Below are 13,138 nucleotides of genomic sequence, written 5' to 3'. Positions count from 1 at the left end.
TTTCATGCAAGATAATTTTTCCATGGATGGGTGGGATCATGCACATAACAAAGTACAGTAAAGTGCATAATATATAATTTCATTATTACATATACAGTGGTGCTTGAAAGTTTGTGAACCCTTTAGAATTTTCTATATTTCTGCATAAATATAACCTAAAACATCAGATTTTCACAAGAGTCTCTAACTGTTTCCCATAACACTCCCTTAACCCCTAAATATTTCTTGGCTGATTTCACAATTATTTTATCCTTTCATTACGGCTCTGCGTCCAGGCTGAACAATTTATAATATCTGCCATAAAAAGCACAAAGTTACTTTTGTTAACTACTAAGGCTTCCTTTCTCTAAATTAAAACTAACGTCATCAGAACCAGACTTATCCTTTTCTTTTGCACCAAATTCCAATCTTTGTAGCTCCCACCATACTTCAATTCTGTCTCACTTCCTGAGCTGTCACTTCCTTCTCCCATCTTCTGTCCATTCACGAGCCAGTTGTTGCCAACTGCTCGAAGCTCCGGCTCTGGAGACATGCGTCGACAGGTTCGTCCCTTGCAGGTTCATGTCGTGTGCCTCATCTGTTTATAATTACAGGTGGATAATAACCTCAGAATCTGGGGGCAAGTTCCGGTCTTGTGTTGAAGTGTCTTTCTGTCTTAGCTCTGCCCCAAATGGAGGGCGTGGTCACAAAAAGTTTGCCCCCAAGATGCTGTGCTCATGCCACTGAAGTCCCACGGAGAGCACTAAGGTTCACATCTCACCTTTTTAGTGAGTTTTATCAGGAGAATGTTGTATTATAGAAATTAAAGTAAATTTTATGATGGTTGAGTTAGATTTTGAAATGGGGGAACAGAACCTCCATTTGCTGCATTTATGTCTTTATTAACATCATCACAGCCATTATACCTATAAAGTGCCCTCCACTGTTATTGGCAGCCCTGGAAATGACAGTGAGCACAATGTAACTGAAACATGTTTCCCATTTAAATTGTAAATTTCTGAGTTGATTGGATTGTGTAGGTTTACAGTGATTCAGGATACAGTGGCTTTTTAAATAATTATTAGTAATTGATGCTGATAGAGGGGTGGCACGGTGGTGTAGTGGTTAGCGCTTTTGCCTCACAGCAAGAAGGTCCGGGTTCGAGCCCCGTGGCCGGCGAGGGCCTTTCTGTGTGGAGTTTGCATGTTCTCCCCGTGTCCGCATGGGTTTCCTCCGGGTGCTCCGGTTTCCCCCACAGTCCAAAGACATGCAGGTTAGGTTAACTGGTGACTCTAAATTGACCGTAGGTGTGAATGTGAATGGTTGTCTGTGTCTATGTGTCAGCCCTGTGATGACCTGGCGACTTGTCCAGGGTGTACCCCGCCTTTCGCCTGTAGTCAGCTGGGATAGGCTCCAGCTTGCCTGCGACCCTGTAGAACAGAATAAAGCGGCTAGAGATAATGAGATGAGATGATGCTGATGGAGAAATAGTAAAAATTAAATTTTTGTACAATATTGAACTTTATCAAAATAGCTGCAGTTGTGAGGTTAAATCTCAGGACAGAGTTAATGCTGGGCTTTTGGCTGAACCAGAGAAATGCACAGGCTTATTCTTCTTCACCATTTACACACTTGGAGAGTAAAAATTTAATGAGGCAAAATGAAGAGAAATTCAACATGAATCAAAATATGACCAAATCTCTAAACCTGACCCTAACTTTAGTCCTTCATATGTGTGTGTATGTTTGTGAAGTGCAACGCAGCACACACAGGGATGCACAGAAATGCACACTTGAAATTAATTTTATTTGAAAAGAAACTTAGGAACAGTCATTAAAGTCCATGCTCTTACACATTAAGAGGCAAGTGCTCAGACATTACAGGGAGAGAAACCATCAACATGTAATGATGGAGACATCTTAATAATAAACTCATTTGTCTAGATACACAAAAAATGCACAAAAAAAGAAAAGCAATAAAAATGTATCACATGACATCTGTATACCCATCACCAATAATGAACATTTTAACATCACTGTTTGCAGGTTGAGGTGTTCTAAACTTCCTGCATGGGTGTAAATGATCTGAATGTGGGATGTTTCCCAAATGAAAAACAATTAAATGTGTAGAACAAACACACTGAAGAATAAAAATCCAAATAGATTTCACCTTAATTGCCCATAAACCCTCTATTCATAAGAAAAACAAGTATATTATAGGTACTGTTCTCTGATAATATGAAAAGATCATGCAGTATGGAGAGAGTGGCACTGACTGAATACGATATTAAAAAGAAATTGGTGAAACATCTGGATAAAGAGGATACATTTATATCATAAATGTGTATATAAGAGTATAAATGAGACAGTAGTATAGATCTGCTGATGTTGGATACAGATGGTGGACCACAGCTTGTCTTCAGTCTTCATGTTCACTCAAAACATTTCTTCATCAATTATACAAAGAAAAGACAAAGATTTTAATTGTAATATAGAAAAAGCTTATGAGATCACATTCTTACAAAAACACTGTGACTAACCGTCATAGGTAGAGCAGATGAAGTTGAGTTTGTAGCTCTGAGGCAGGTCGATCCACTGCTGCTGTCCTCCAGACTGAACTGCTCCGCTTCTCTTCTCATGGCTGCAGTCTTCATTCCATGTCCCAGTCCCCGGGGCCCAGTCCTGATAGCAGACCATGGTTCCAAAAACCCAGAACCAGATCCGCTGGGCGCAGTCGTGACGCAGGCCAAGCCACACCTGTTCAGTGGAGGCATCTTGAGCCACCTCCTTCACCCAGAGCTGCATCTCCTCAGTGCGCACTGAGACCAGGTCATAATGATGATTCCTGCAGTAATTCAGAGCTTCCTGCCAGGTCAGATTCTGTTTGATCAAGATCAGTCTGTCTGGAAAAAGCAAACATTTGTAGGGATGGATTGCCATGCCCGTAACTATAGTAAACATTTATGAACACACCAAACCCTGTACTCGATGCCATGTTCTATCTCCGCCCATTCTTCTGACTCCCTGTAATGGTATTGGATACAGAGATGATACCAAATACAGTGATGTCACGACTGTGCTTTAAACTCACGGCGGAATCGAAATTCTTTCTCTGTGGCGGTGGATTCCGCACATGAAAGCGAAGCCGTGCATCAGTGCTACAGAAGGACAAAGGAAACGCTATTGATACCAGACCTTTAGCCAAAGTTCAATGTATTTGACCTTTGCAGAGTTGTAAGAATAATTGAACCAGTTAGTTACTGCAGCCCATGCGGTATTTCAAAGAGAAAAGGCGACCGGATCCCTTTTCCCTTTCTCAATGTCAACAAACTATAAATAAGATTCCTTCCAGATCATCGAACGACCAGCGGAACACCGAAGATCTTCAGCTGATGAGCTGTAAAGTAAAAGGAACAGAACTGCTTTCTCACGGGACCTGTGCTCCGCGCTGTCTTCGGATAACAGAAGGCACACTTTCAATCACAAACAAGAGTGATCTCAAGTAAGGCTGGCATCTGGGCAATTGTTAGTCTTAGTTGTGGCTAGTTTAAATGTGAAGAGTGTTGTTCATTTGAATTCATTTATGGTTTAAATGTATGCATTTTGATTCACATGAAAGTCAGTCTTAGACCGTGTACTGTTTGATTTACTTTGTTTACTATCTGTATTTAGTTAGATCGTGCATGTGTTTTTTCTCTCTCTCTCTCTCTCTCTCTCATTAACTCCCTCCGTCATACTCCACTCCTCAACATGGGATTTCAGGAGTAGCTAAGGGTTAAGTAAAAGTTTGGGTTTAAGGCCTAGCCGAGACTAGTTTAAACTACAGATTCCTTTGTTTCTTCTTTTCACACGCTCTTCCTGGGTTGACCCTCCCCCTTCTGGGCGTGGCCTGGCACAGGGTTTGCGCATTCCATTCACATTCCATACACACACACACACGATTTCCCTATCACATTTTAACATCCACTCACCCCTACACTGTAACACTGGCATATAGCTTATTACTTCTGATCACCATTAGTGCCTTAGTTATCATTATATACACTACTGATTCTTATTTGTATACATTGTATCACCATTTATACTGAATTATTCCTTGGCTGCTATTGTTGCTATATCTGATCAGTATTAGTTTGCTAATTCATGTCAGCTATTTCAATAAATGGTATCTTCGGAATAAACTGTGTCCTGTTTATTGCTACAACACCCACTGAATGCCAACCTCTGCCGAACAAGTATTCTCATTGCCTTCACCCATTTGGTTGTTATATGAATGTTATAGATCTAAAGTAAACATATTACATTAGAGCTACAATACTCAAACTATAGCAACATCACCACTAAGTTATTCCATTGATTTTAATAGCTTAGCTATAAACTATTAGACACTTCAATTAATGATTAATGAATTTATGAGACTGATTCCTTTTTACATGAGACTGATTTGATAAGCCTATTGCACCTACACATTCAATAAAAGATAAAGTGATAGCCCAAGATAAAGTTTCACTATTTTTTTTCTCTGTGTTTTGCGGAAAAACATTAAACCATCAAAGATATCTGGATATAAGAGCTGAAACTAAGGTTACTGGGATTTTTTTTTCATATGTCTGTTTTCATACAAACATTTTAATTGTTTTGTTTCTTGCAAGTTTTATCTACAGATTCATTTGCTATTGTATTTATAAAACAGAGTGTACTGAAAACAGTTTATAACAATCCAATACAGCATCAGTATTCATTAAAAAAAAACCAAAATAAAACAAAATGAAACAAAACAACTCTTTGTTGAAACACCATCGTGTAACTCACTCTCATGACAGATGAATGGGAGATTTTCTGTGCAGTTCACATCACTCCAGTAGTGTGGCTCAGACACAGACACTGCAGCACAGTTCAAACCTCCACTGGGTCCGGTAGAGCTCCAGTATCTGAATGAGGAATTACTCTGATCTGACCATTTCCAGGAGTCATTAAACAGACCAATCCAAACATAAGTATCCACTGAACTTTGACTCACTCCCCTGATCTCCTCATTCTCAGTTCGGTTCCTCACACTGACCAGGTCGGTGTGATTCCCTCTGCAGTAGGTCTGAGCATCACTCCAGATCTTTTTATCATGAATCAATATGTATCTATCAGTGTTTGTGTTCTTTTCTGAAAGACATTTAATTTGCATCATGAATAACTCATTCATGACTCAGTCAGATTTCTGTCTTTTCTGCCATCAGATGAAAAAATATCAAGGATGAGAAATAATACACACAGATCATCCAGGTAATTTTTATTATTGTAAAGCCATAGATTGGCAATCAATCAACTAAGTAACTAACTAGCTAACTAACTAATTAACTAACTGACTGTCTATTTGCAAGTTCTTACCTTCATAACACACAAAAGATAATGGCCTGTTACAGTTTTCATCATGCCACCTCCCATTGGATTTCTGCATCGTAACACACAACTCATTTCCCGTATAGTCGCTTGGTTGTTTACTACTCCAGTTTCTGTAAGTGTCTCCGTCTCTGTAGAAAGTTTGGTCTGCCAGAGACCACTGCCATTTCCCGGTGCCCCCTCTCTGTAGACCGATCCAAGCTTGCTTTGAAGTTTCCTTCTTCAGTGTGTGATCCAGCTTCATCATCTCTCCCATGTTATTGATGGAGGCCAAATCAGTGTATTTCTCACTGCAGTAAGTCTGAGCTTCACTCCTGTTTTTATTCTCATTCACAAAGTGATAGCGGTGAGGAACATCTGCCCCGATTCCACAAACTACTGTGAGACACATGAGAGAAACACATTATGTGGTGCTGTGCTTATGCAGAAATTAAATATGCAAGTCTGAACATTGTAATATATAATAAAAAATCTCATCTCATTATCTCTAGCCACTTTATCCTGTTCTACAGCTTTGCAGGCAAGCTGGAGCCTATCCCAGCTGACTATGGGCGAAAGGCAGGGTACACCCTGGACAAGTCGCCAGGTAATCACAGGGCTGACACATAGACACAGACAACCATTCACACTCACATTCACACCTACGGTCAATTTAGAGCCTCTTTACTCATGATTAAGATATTTGCAAATAAGACATTTTTGTCTCATCTCATTTCATTATCTCTAGCCGCTTTATCCTGTTCTACAGGGTCGCAGGCAAGCTGGAGCCTATCCCAGCTGACTGCGGGCGAAAGGCGGGGTACACCCTGGACAAGTCGCCAGGCCATCACAGGGCTGACACATAGACACAGACAACCATTCACACTCACATTCACACCTACGGTCAATTTAGAGCCTCTTTACTCATGATTAAGATATTTGCAAATAAGACATTTTTGTCTCATCTCATCATCTCTAGCCGCTTTATCCTGTTCTACAGGGTTGCAGGCAAGCTGGAGCCTATCCCAGCTGACTGCGGGCGAAAGGTGGGGTACACCCTGGACAAGTCGCCAGGTCATCACAGGACTGACACATAGACAAAGAACCATTCACACTCACATTCACACCTATGGTCAGTTTAGAGCCTCTTTACTCATGATTAAGATATTTGCAAATAAGACATTTTTGTATTTTTCAAAATGTGTTTCAATTTGCAAAATGATTTTCACTTTCTCAATTTTTATTTTTTCCTCCTAGAAGAAGAGACCAAGCTTCACTTTCTTTCTCGGCCCATGCTTTCAACGTTGATAAATTTGCTCAGTAAAAATTCCACCACAAAACATTGCATACTTGCCAACTTTTCAAAATTCTCATGGGGAGAAAAGTGCGTGTGTGATAGCGATTTTTTCCAAAGTTTTCCACGGTGATGGCAAACACTAAGCCTTGGCTCGGATTTTACGCATACTCGTGTCACGGTTAAGAAAATAATTTATTGAGTCCAGTGGGATAAAAGTTATGAATGAATACTGAATGAAAAAATAAGTAAAGAGTCCAAGGTAAACAAAAGACTTGTAAAAATGGTGAGAACGTAACAAAAGTATGGTCAAAATAGTGTTAGAAACCGGGCTCCATTTCCCATCTCTCCCGCCAAACTTAAAGACCCGGCTATAAATCACTTGGCGCATGACGTCACTCGCAGGTGTACGACATACTTAAAGCCACAAACATAAAAAGTCAAACAAAATAATAATCCACTACAATCTAGCAGCTAGTCCATCACAATAACTAAAACATATTCACATGTCCAGCCCAAAATATTATCTTTGAAACAAAAACATAAAAAGCATAAATGGCTGTAACATACCGGCCCCTAATTTTGAGCAAACAAAAATTACCAAATCATCATCATTCACAGAGCAGCCATTTGCTAACAGTCCATGTACAGTGTCCAAACATTGCTCATAATAAACCATGCAGTATCAACCATAGCATTACATATTGTGTTTTGCACACCAACCCCAAACCCAAAGTCCAGTGCATATCAATGTCCATCTTTAATTATTATTATTATTTTTTTTAAAGTTCATGAGAGAAAAAAAAAAAGTATTAAAAAAGGCAAAAATCTTCAGACAAAAAAGGTCCAAGAAGTGCAGAAACAAAAGTCCTTCGACAAAAGAGTCCAGTAGATGCAATTGTCCATCATTTCAAACATAAATCATAATCAATCAATAAACTTAAGTATTCAGTTCAGTCTGACTCAAGTAAGAGGCATAACTTAGTTATGGGTCTCTCCAATTCACTGCTCTGTGTTCTAACACGTACTTTGTGCACAAAACCTTTGGCATCCCTCATAGTTTCTGTAATGCGCCCTAGGGGCCATGAATTTCTTGGGGCACACTCATCAACTAAAAGAACTAAATCTCCTACAGAGAAGTTTCTATGGGGCCTGTTCCATTTCTGGTGCTTTTGCATAAGGGGTAGATATTCTTTTATCCATCTTTTCCAAAAGAGGTCGCTGAGGTACTGAACTTGTTTCCAGCGCCTTCTTCCATATGATTCTTGTTTGCTCAACAAACCAGGTGGGATGATTGGTTTTCCTTTTAGTAGTAAGAGATGATTTGGTGTAAGTGCTTCAAGGTCATTTGGATCATCACTAGATGGTGTGATTGGTCTGTCATTTAGCATTGCTTCAACCTCACAGAATATTGTATGGAAGACTTCGTCGTCAACCATTTGCTGCTTAGTGACAGAACACAGGATCCTTTTAGCTTGCTGCACCAAATGCTCCCAGACTCCACCGTGGTGTGCTCCATGCGGAGGGTTAAAGCTCCACTGTGTTCCATCATGGGCTAGTGTGTATGGATTTTACTTTGGTTCAAGTTTTTTAGGGCTTGCTTCAATTCAAGCTGTGCACTTATGAAATTAGTTCCATTGTCTGATCTAATGGTTTTGACCTGTCCCCTCCTACAGATGAACCTTCTTATGGCATTAACGCAGGAATCTGTATAGAGTGTATGAGCCACCTCGAGATGAACAGCACGGGATGTTAAACATGTGAAAATCACTCCGTACCTTTTTACAATATTCCTTCCTCTTTTGATCTCGATAGGTCCAAAGTAATCCATGCCTACGTGAGTGAATGGAGGGAGGTCCATGACAAGGCGATCGGGGGGGAGGTCAGACATTTTTTGTTGTCCAGGCCCTTGGCATGAGCGACGACATGTCACACATTCTCTGATTATCTTCCTTGCCAGCATATTGGCATGAGGGATCCAGAACTGCCTGCGCAGAGTGGAGAGCATGTGATTCCTACCACTGTGCCCCACCTTCTCATGAATACAGCGGAGAATGAGCTCAGAGATGTAACTATGCTTAGGCAGGATGGCTTGCCTCTTCAGGTAATGCAGACTTACTCAGCCGACCGCCAACTCTTAGAATGCCATTTTCCATTACAGGATCCAGTTTGTACAAAGAGCTTACTTTCTTCAAAGCCTTCCCATCACTCAAGAGTGACATTTCTTCAGAGAAGTATTGTCTTTGTATGTAACTGACTATGGCTTGTTCAGCCTTTTCAAAGTCATCCACTGTCAGCTGGTAAGTTTTTTCCATTTTCATTTTGGGAGCAGCGGGTTTGTTTACATTTGTCTTTTTCTTTTCATCACACTTTTAAGTGTATCTTTAATCTTTAAAATTCACGCAACTGCTTGTTTTAGTTCTCTCCACCTTGAGAAGTGCGAAAGCAGTTTGGTAGTTGGGCAAGATTCCATGGGCGAGACTGCTGTGGCATGAACAGAAACTTCCTGCTTTACTTCAGGATCATTCTTTGAGATGGTATGTATATTTCCAGTCATTTCCGGCCATTGCTTGTACGTTCGAAGAAAGTGTGGTCCAGTCAACCACATTTGGCACTGGAGAAAGGCTTTGACTGACAGGCCACGTGAAGCTGCATCAGCCGGATTCTCCTTTGAAGAGATGTGCCTCCATTGTTCCACCTTTGTCAGAGCGTGAATCTGAGATATGCGATTAGCCACATAGGTCTTGAATCTTTTTGTCGTATTGGCGATGCACTGCAGCACAGTCATACTGTCTGACCAAAAGACTGAGTCTGACAGTTCCAAATGCAGTTCAGTTCTCAGCATACGGTCCAGACGTGCAGCCAGGACCGCCGCAGTGAGCTCCATTCTGGGAATGGTTGTGGGCTTCAGAGGTGCTACTCTGGCTTTCCTGAAGGCGAAGGACACATAGATGTCACCATCATTCGTGAGCTGGAGATAGGATACGGCGCCATAACCCACCTCACTGGCATCACAAAAGTGGTGCAGCTGTGCAGACCTGATCTGGCCAAAGCCTGAAGGGATAAAGCTCCTCTTAACTCCCAGAGTGCCAAGAAGATGAAGCATGCTATGCCAATTTTTCCAGGTAAGTGCAATCTCATCAGGAATTCTTTCATCCCAACTCAGTTTCAGTTTGCATAAGCTTTGCAGAATCTGCTTTGCCACAAGTGTAACAGGAGCTAGGAAACCGAGGGGGTCATAGATGGAACAGACACCAGAAAGAATTCCCCTTCTGGTCAGCTGATGTGATTTGATGGTTATGCTAAATATAAATTGATCATTTTCCACATTCCATTGGGTTCCAAGTGCTCTTTCCATTGGAAGATGCTCCTTGCTGTTCAGATCCAAAGTTTGTACTTCTTTGGCCCTGTCTTTCTCGGGGATTGCTGCAAGAACTTTGCGGTCATTGCTGATCCATTTGTTAAGATGGAAGCCTCCCTTTGCGCATAACTCATGCAGCTGGTGCAACAGTGACAATGCCTGCTCTGTGCTGTTCACCACTTTGAGGCAGTCGTCAACATAAAAATTGTGCATTACTGTGCTTATCACATCGTCTGGATATTCGTGCCTGTGGTCATCAGCAGTTTTCTGTAGGGCAAATGTTGCACAGCTGGGTGAAGATACAGCACCAAAGATGTGCACCAACATTCTGTATTCCATAAGAGCTTTGGATGCGTCTCCATCAGGCCACCAGAGAAAGCGTAGGAAGTTAACATGCTCCTTTGCCACGCGCACCTGATGGAACATTCCCTCTATGTCAGCAATGAAGGCGACAGGGCCCAAGCGGAAGCGGAGCAGCGCACCAAGGAGGGTGTTGGTTAAGTCAGGGCCCTGTAGAAGCTCTTTGTTCAGAGAGGTTCCGGCGTAAGCTGCTGCACAGTCAAAAACTACGCACAGCTTGTGTTTACGTGGGTGATACACGCCGTGGTGAGGCAGGTACCACACCGAGCCAGTTACCACACCGAGCCAGTTTCTGTCTGCAGCTCACTCTCAGGAACAATTTCAGCTTGTCCTTTCGCGAGTACATCACTCATAAATACCTTGTACTCATTAAAGAATTCTGCATTCTTTTTGAACTTCTTGGTTAAATACTGTGCCCTTTGATGCGCTATCTGTCTGTTGTTGGGCATGTTCACGCTGGCATTGCGAAATGGCAATCTGAGATGGTAATGACCACTTTTAAGTTCAGCAGACTCATTAGCAATTTTCAAAAATTGCACATCCTCTCGTGATGGTTCATTCTTTTCATATTGGTGTTCAATGAAATCTTCATTATACTGTTTCATCAACAGATTCTCCAAGCTGACAATGGATATCCTGTTGGCTGTGCAATAGCTGCTTGAGCTTCCATCTAATCCTAGCGGGCCATTCATAACCCAGCCTAGAATGGTTCTGACAGCATAGGGTCCACTGCCAACACTGTTGATGATTTTCCATGGTTCTAATGCCTTTGGAGCATTGACGCCTATCAGCAGCCCAATGCCAGCATCAATAGACTTGACGTCAACCTCCTCAAAATAAGGCCATTTTCTTAGGTCCTTTTGTTTTGGTATGTCATGTGTCACTGGAATTTGTTTTTGAGTAAAAACATCAGGGAGTTTGAGGAAGTTGTTGCTGTCTAATGCAGCTACTTCCAGACCAGTGATTTTAAATGCAGACATCGTTTTTTCTTGGCCCATTGTTTTTAAGACAATTTCTGTTCTTTTTCCAGGAGCAGCTTGGCCTGTTCCTCACTGCAAAAAGTTGCAGAACTTCCTGGATCCAAAAAAGCATACGTTTCTATGCACTTTGTTCCATTCTTCATCTTAACTTTTACAGGCACAATTGCTAAAGCACACTTTCCGGCCCCAGTATTGCTACTAGTTGCCATTGACAAAACAGGATCTTCTTCAGTCGGAGACTCACTTTGGTTATTTTTGTTTTGTATATGCAGGACTGTTGGGTGCTTTTTGTTACATGTTTTGCACAGCAGACGGTTCAGACAATCTTTGCTTAAATGTCCCTTTTGCATGCATCCGAAACATAATCCACTATCCTTCATGAATTGCACCTTTTCATTGTTTGGCTTGGTTTTGAAACCTTCACACACAGCCATGGGGTGGTTTTTGTTACAGAACATGCATGGTTTTGTAAATGCATTCAAAGCGTTTGAAAATTGCCCTTTACTCTGTGGATGAATCCTGGTTTGGTCATTTGGTGCAACAGCTGTAGCAAAACTACTTCCTTTGTTTGTTTTGATGTAAACTTTGCTTTGTGTCAGATGGTTTGCTTTGTAGCTCTCCAAATACTGGATCCAGCATTATTCGTACTTGTTTGTTAATAAAAGCCAGTAAATCCCCAAATGTTGCTCTTTGCTTGTGGTTTTCATATATGTTGCAGACAACAGTGCGCCATTTTTCTCTGAGCTTAAATGGTAATTTTGACACAATTACTTTCAGGTTAGATGGTGTTTCCAAGTCGGCAGTATAATTCATTTCCTGCATTGTATTGTGACGGGTCTTCAGAAAAATTGCATATGATCTTAAACTGGATGCATCCTCTGCCTTGATAGCAGGCCACTTCAATGCTTTGTCCAGAAAAGCAGATGAAACTTTAATTTCATTCCCAAAGTGCCACTGTAGCTGTTCTTTGGCCTCCTTATATCCCTTGTCTGGTGATAAATGAAAGCAGCTTCTTACAAGGTTCCTTGCTTCCCCAGATGTGTACTGTTTGAGGTAGTAAAGCCTTTGCTGCATATTGTTGGTTTTTGTTTCTATTATTTGTTCAAATGATTGCATGAATGTTTTAAATTGAAGTGGGTTTCCATTGAAGACGGGTATTTCTCGTTGTGGTAATTGTGACAATAACTGTTGTTTTGCGAGCATTTCTGTGATTTCCAGGCCCGTCGCCATGGGCGGGCCTTAGGGGGCCGTGCCCGCTCTGAGACTCATGTGGGCCCGCCCTGCTGGAACCCAGAGCAGAGACTTTTTTTTCATAGGAGACAGGCCACTGAAGAAATCGTCCACAGAAATGAATGGGGACAGTTCGTAACGGCAGCAAACATTCTAATCAACCGTCTCTGACGGCAGTACGGGTCTGCAAATATCCCGCCTGTTCCGCTGCCAACAACCAATCATATGTCGATCTGAACCAACAGCTTTCCAATCATCTTGCAGCTTCGTGCTCCGCTGTCCCTCTCCTGCCATTATAGAAGTACTGCGCCTGCGCAGTGTCAAAATAATCCACGAGAAAAGTGGATTTTAAAGCTTTTTCTGAGTCATGAGAACCAACCTAACACTCAAGTATAATCAACTTTTCATGGCGATTTCAATCATATGCTCTTCGCGACCGTTAGTTTTCACAGAGTCCAGTATTGATATCTCCCCATTCATGTTCAGAGGGTCTGGTCTCACTAATCCGAAAAAGATGCCTGAAAGTGGCCGAGTGACAGCACTTGGCCTGATAGGAGCCCGT

General features: G+C 41.6%; 1 protein-coding gene across 1 annotated transcript in view; it reads right to left on the bottom strand.

The window, feature by feature from the left end:
* Window positions 1-1,825: 1,825 nt before the first annotated feature.
* Window positions 1,826-13,138, bottom strand: part of LOC132866609 (macrophage mannose receptor 1-like) — a 90,863-nt gene continuing 79,550 nt past the window's right edge. Inside the window, exons 3-6 of the mRNA XM_060899404.1 lie at window positions 5,361-5,750; window positions 4,791-5,135; window positions 2,519-2,881; window positions 1,826-2,425 (exon numbers count right to left, since the gene is read on the bottom strand). Coding sequence (XP_060755387.1) covers window positions 2,415-2,425; window positions 2,519-2,881; window positions 4,791-5,135; window positions 5,361-5,750 — 1,109 coding nt within the window. The 3' untranslated portion in view covers window positions 1,826-2,414. The remainder of the gene's footprint in view (window positions 2,426-2,518; window positions 2,882-4,790; window positions 5,136-5,360; window positions 5,751-13,138) is intronic.

This window comes from Neoarius graeffei, chromosome 18 (assembly GCF_027579695.1).
Source record: "Neoarius graeffei isolate fNeoGra1 chromosome 18, fNeoGra1.pri, whole genome shotgun sequence".
Classification (NCBI taxonomy): Eukaryota; Metazoa; Chordata; class Actinopteri; order Siluriformes; family Ariidae; genus Neoarius; species Neoarius graeffei.
This window is presented reverse-complemented; position numbering and strand designations above follow the sequence as displayed.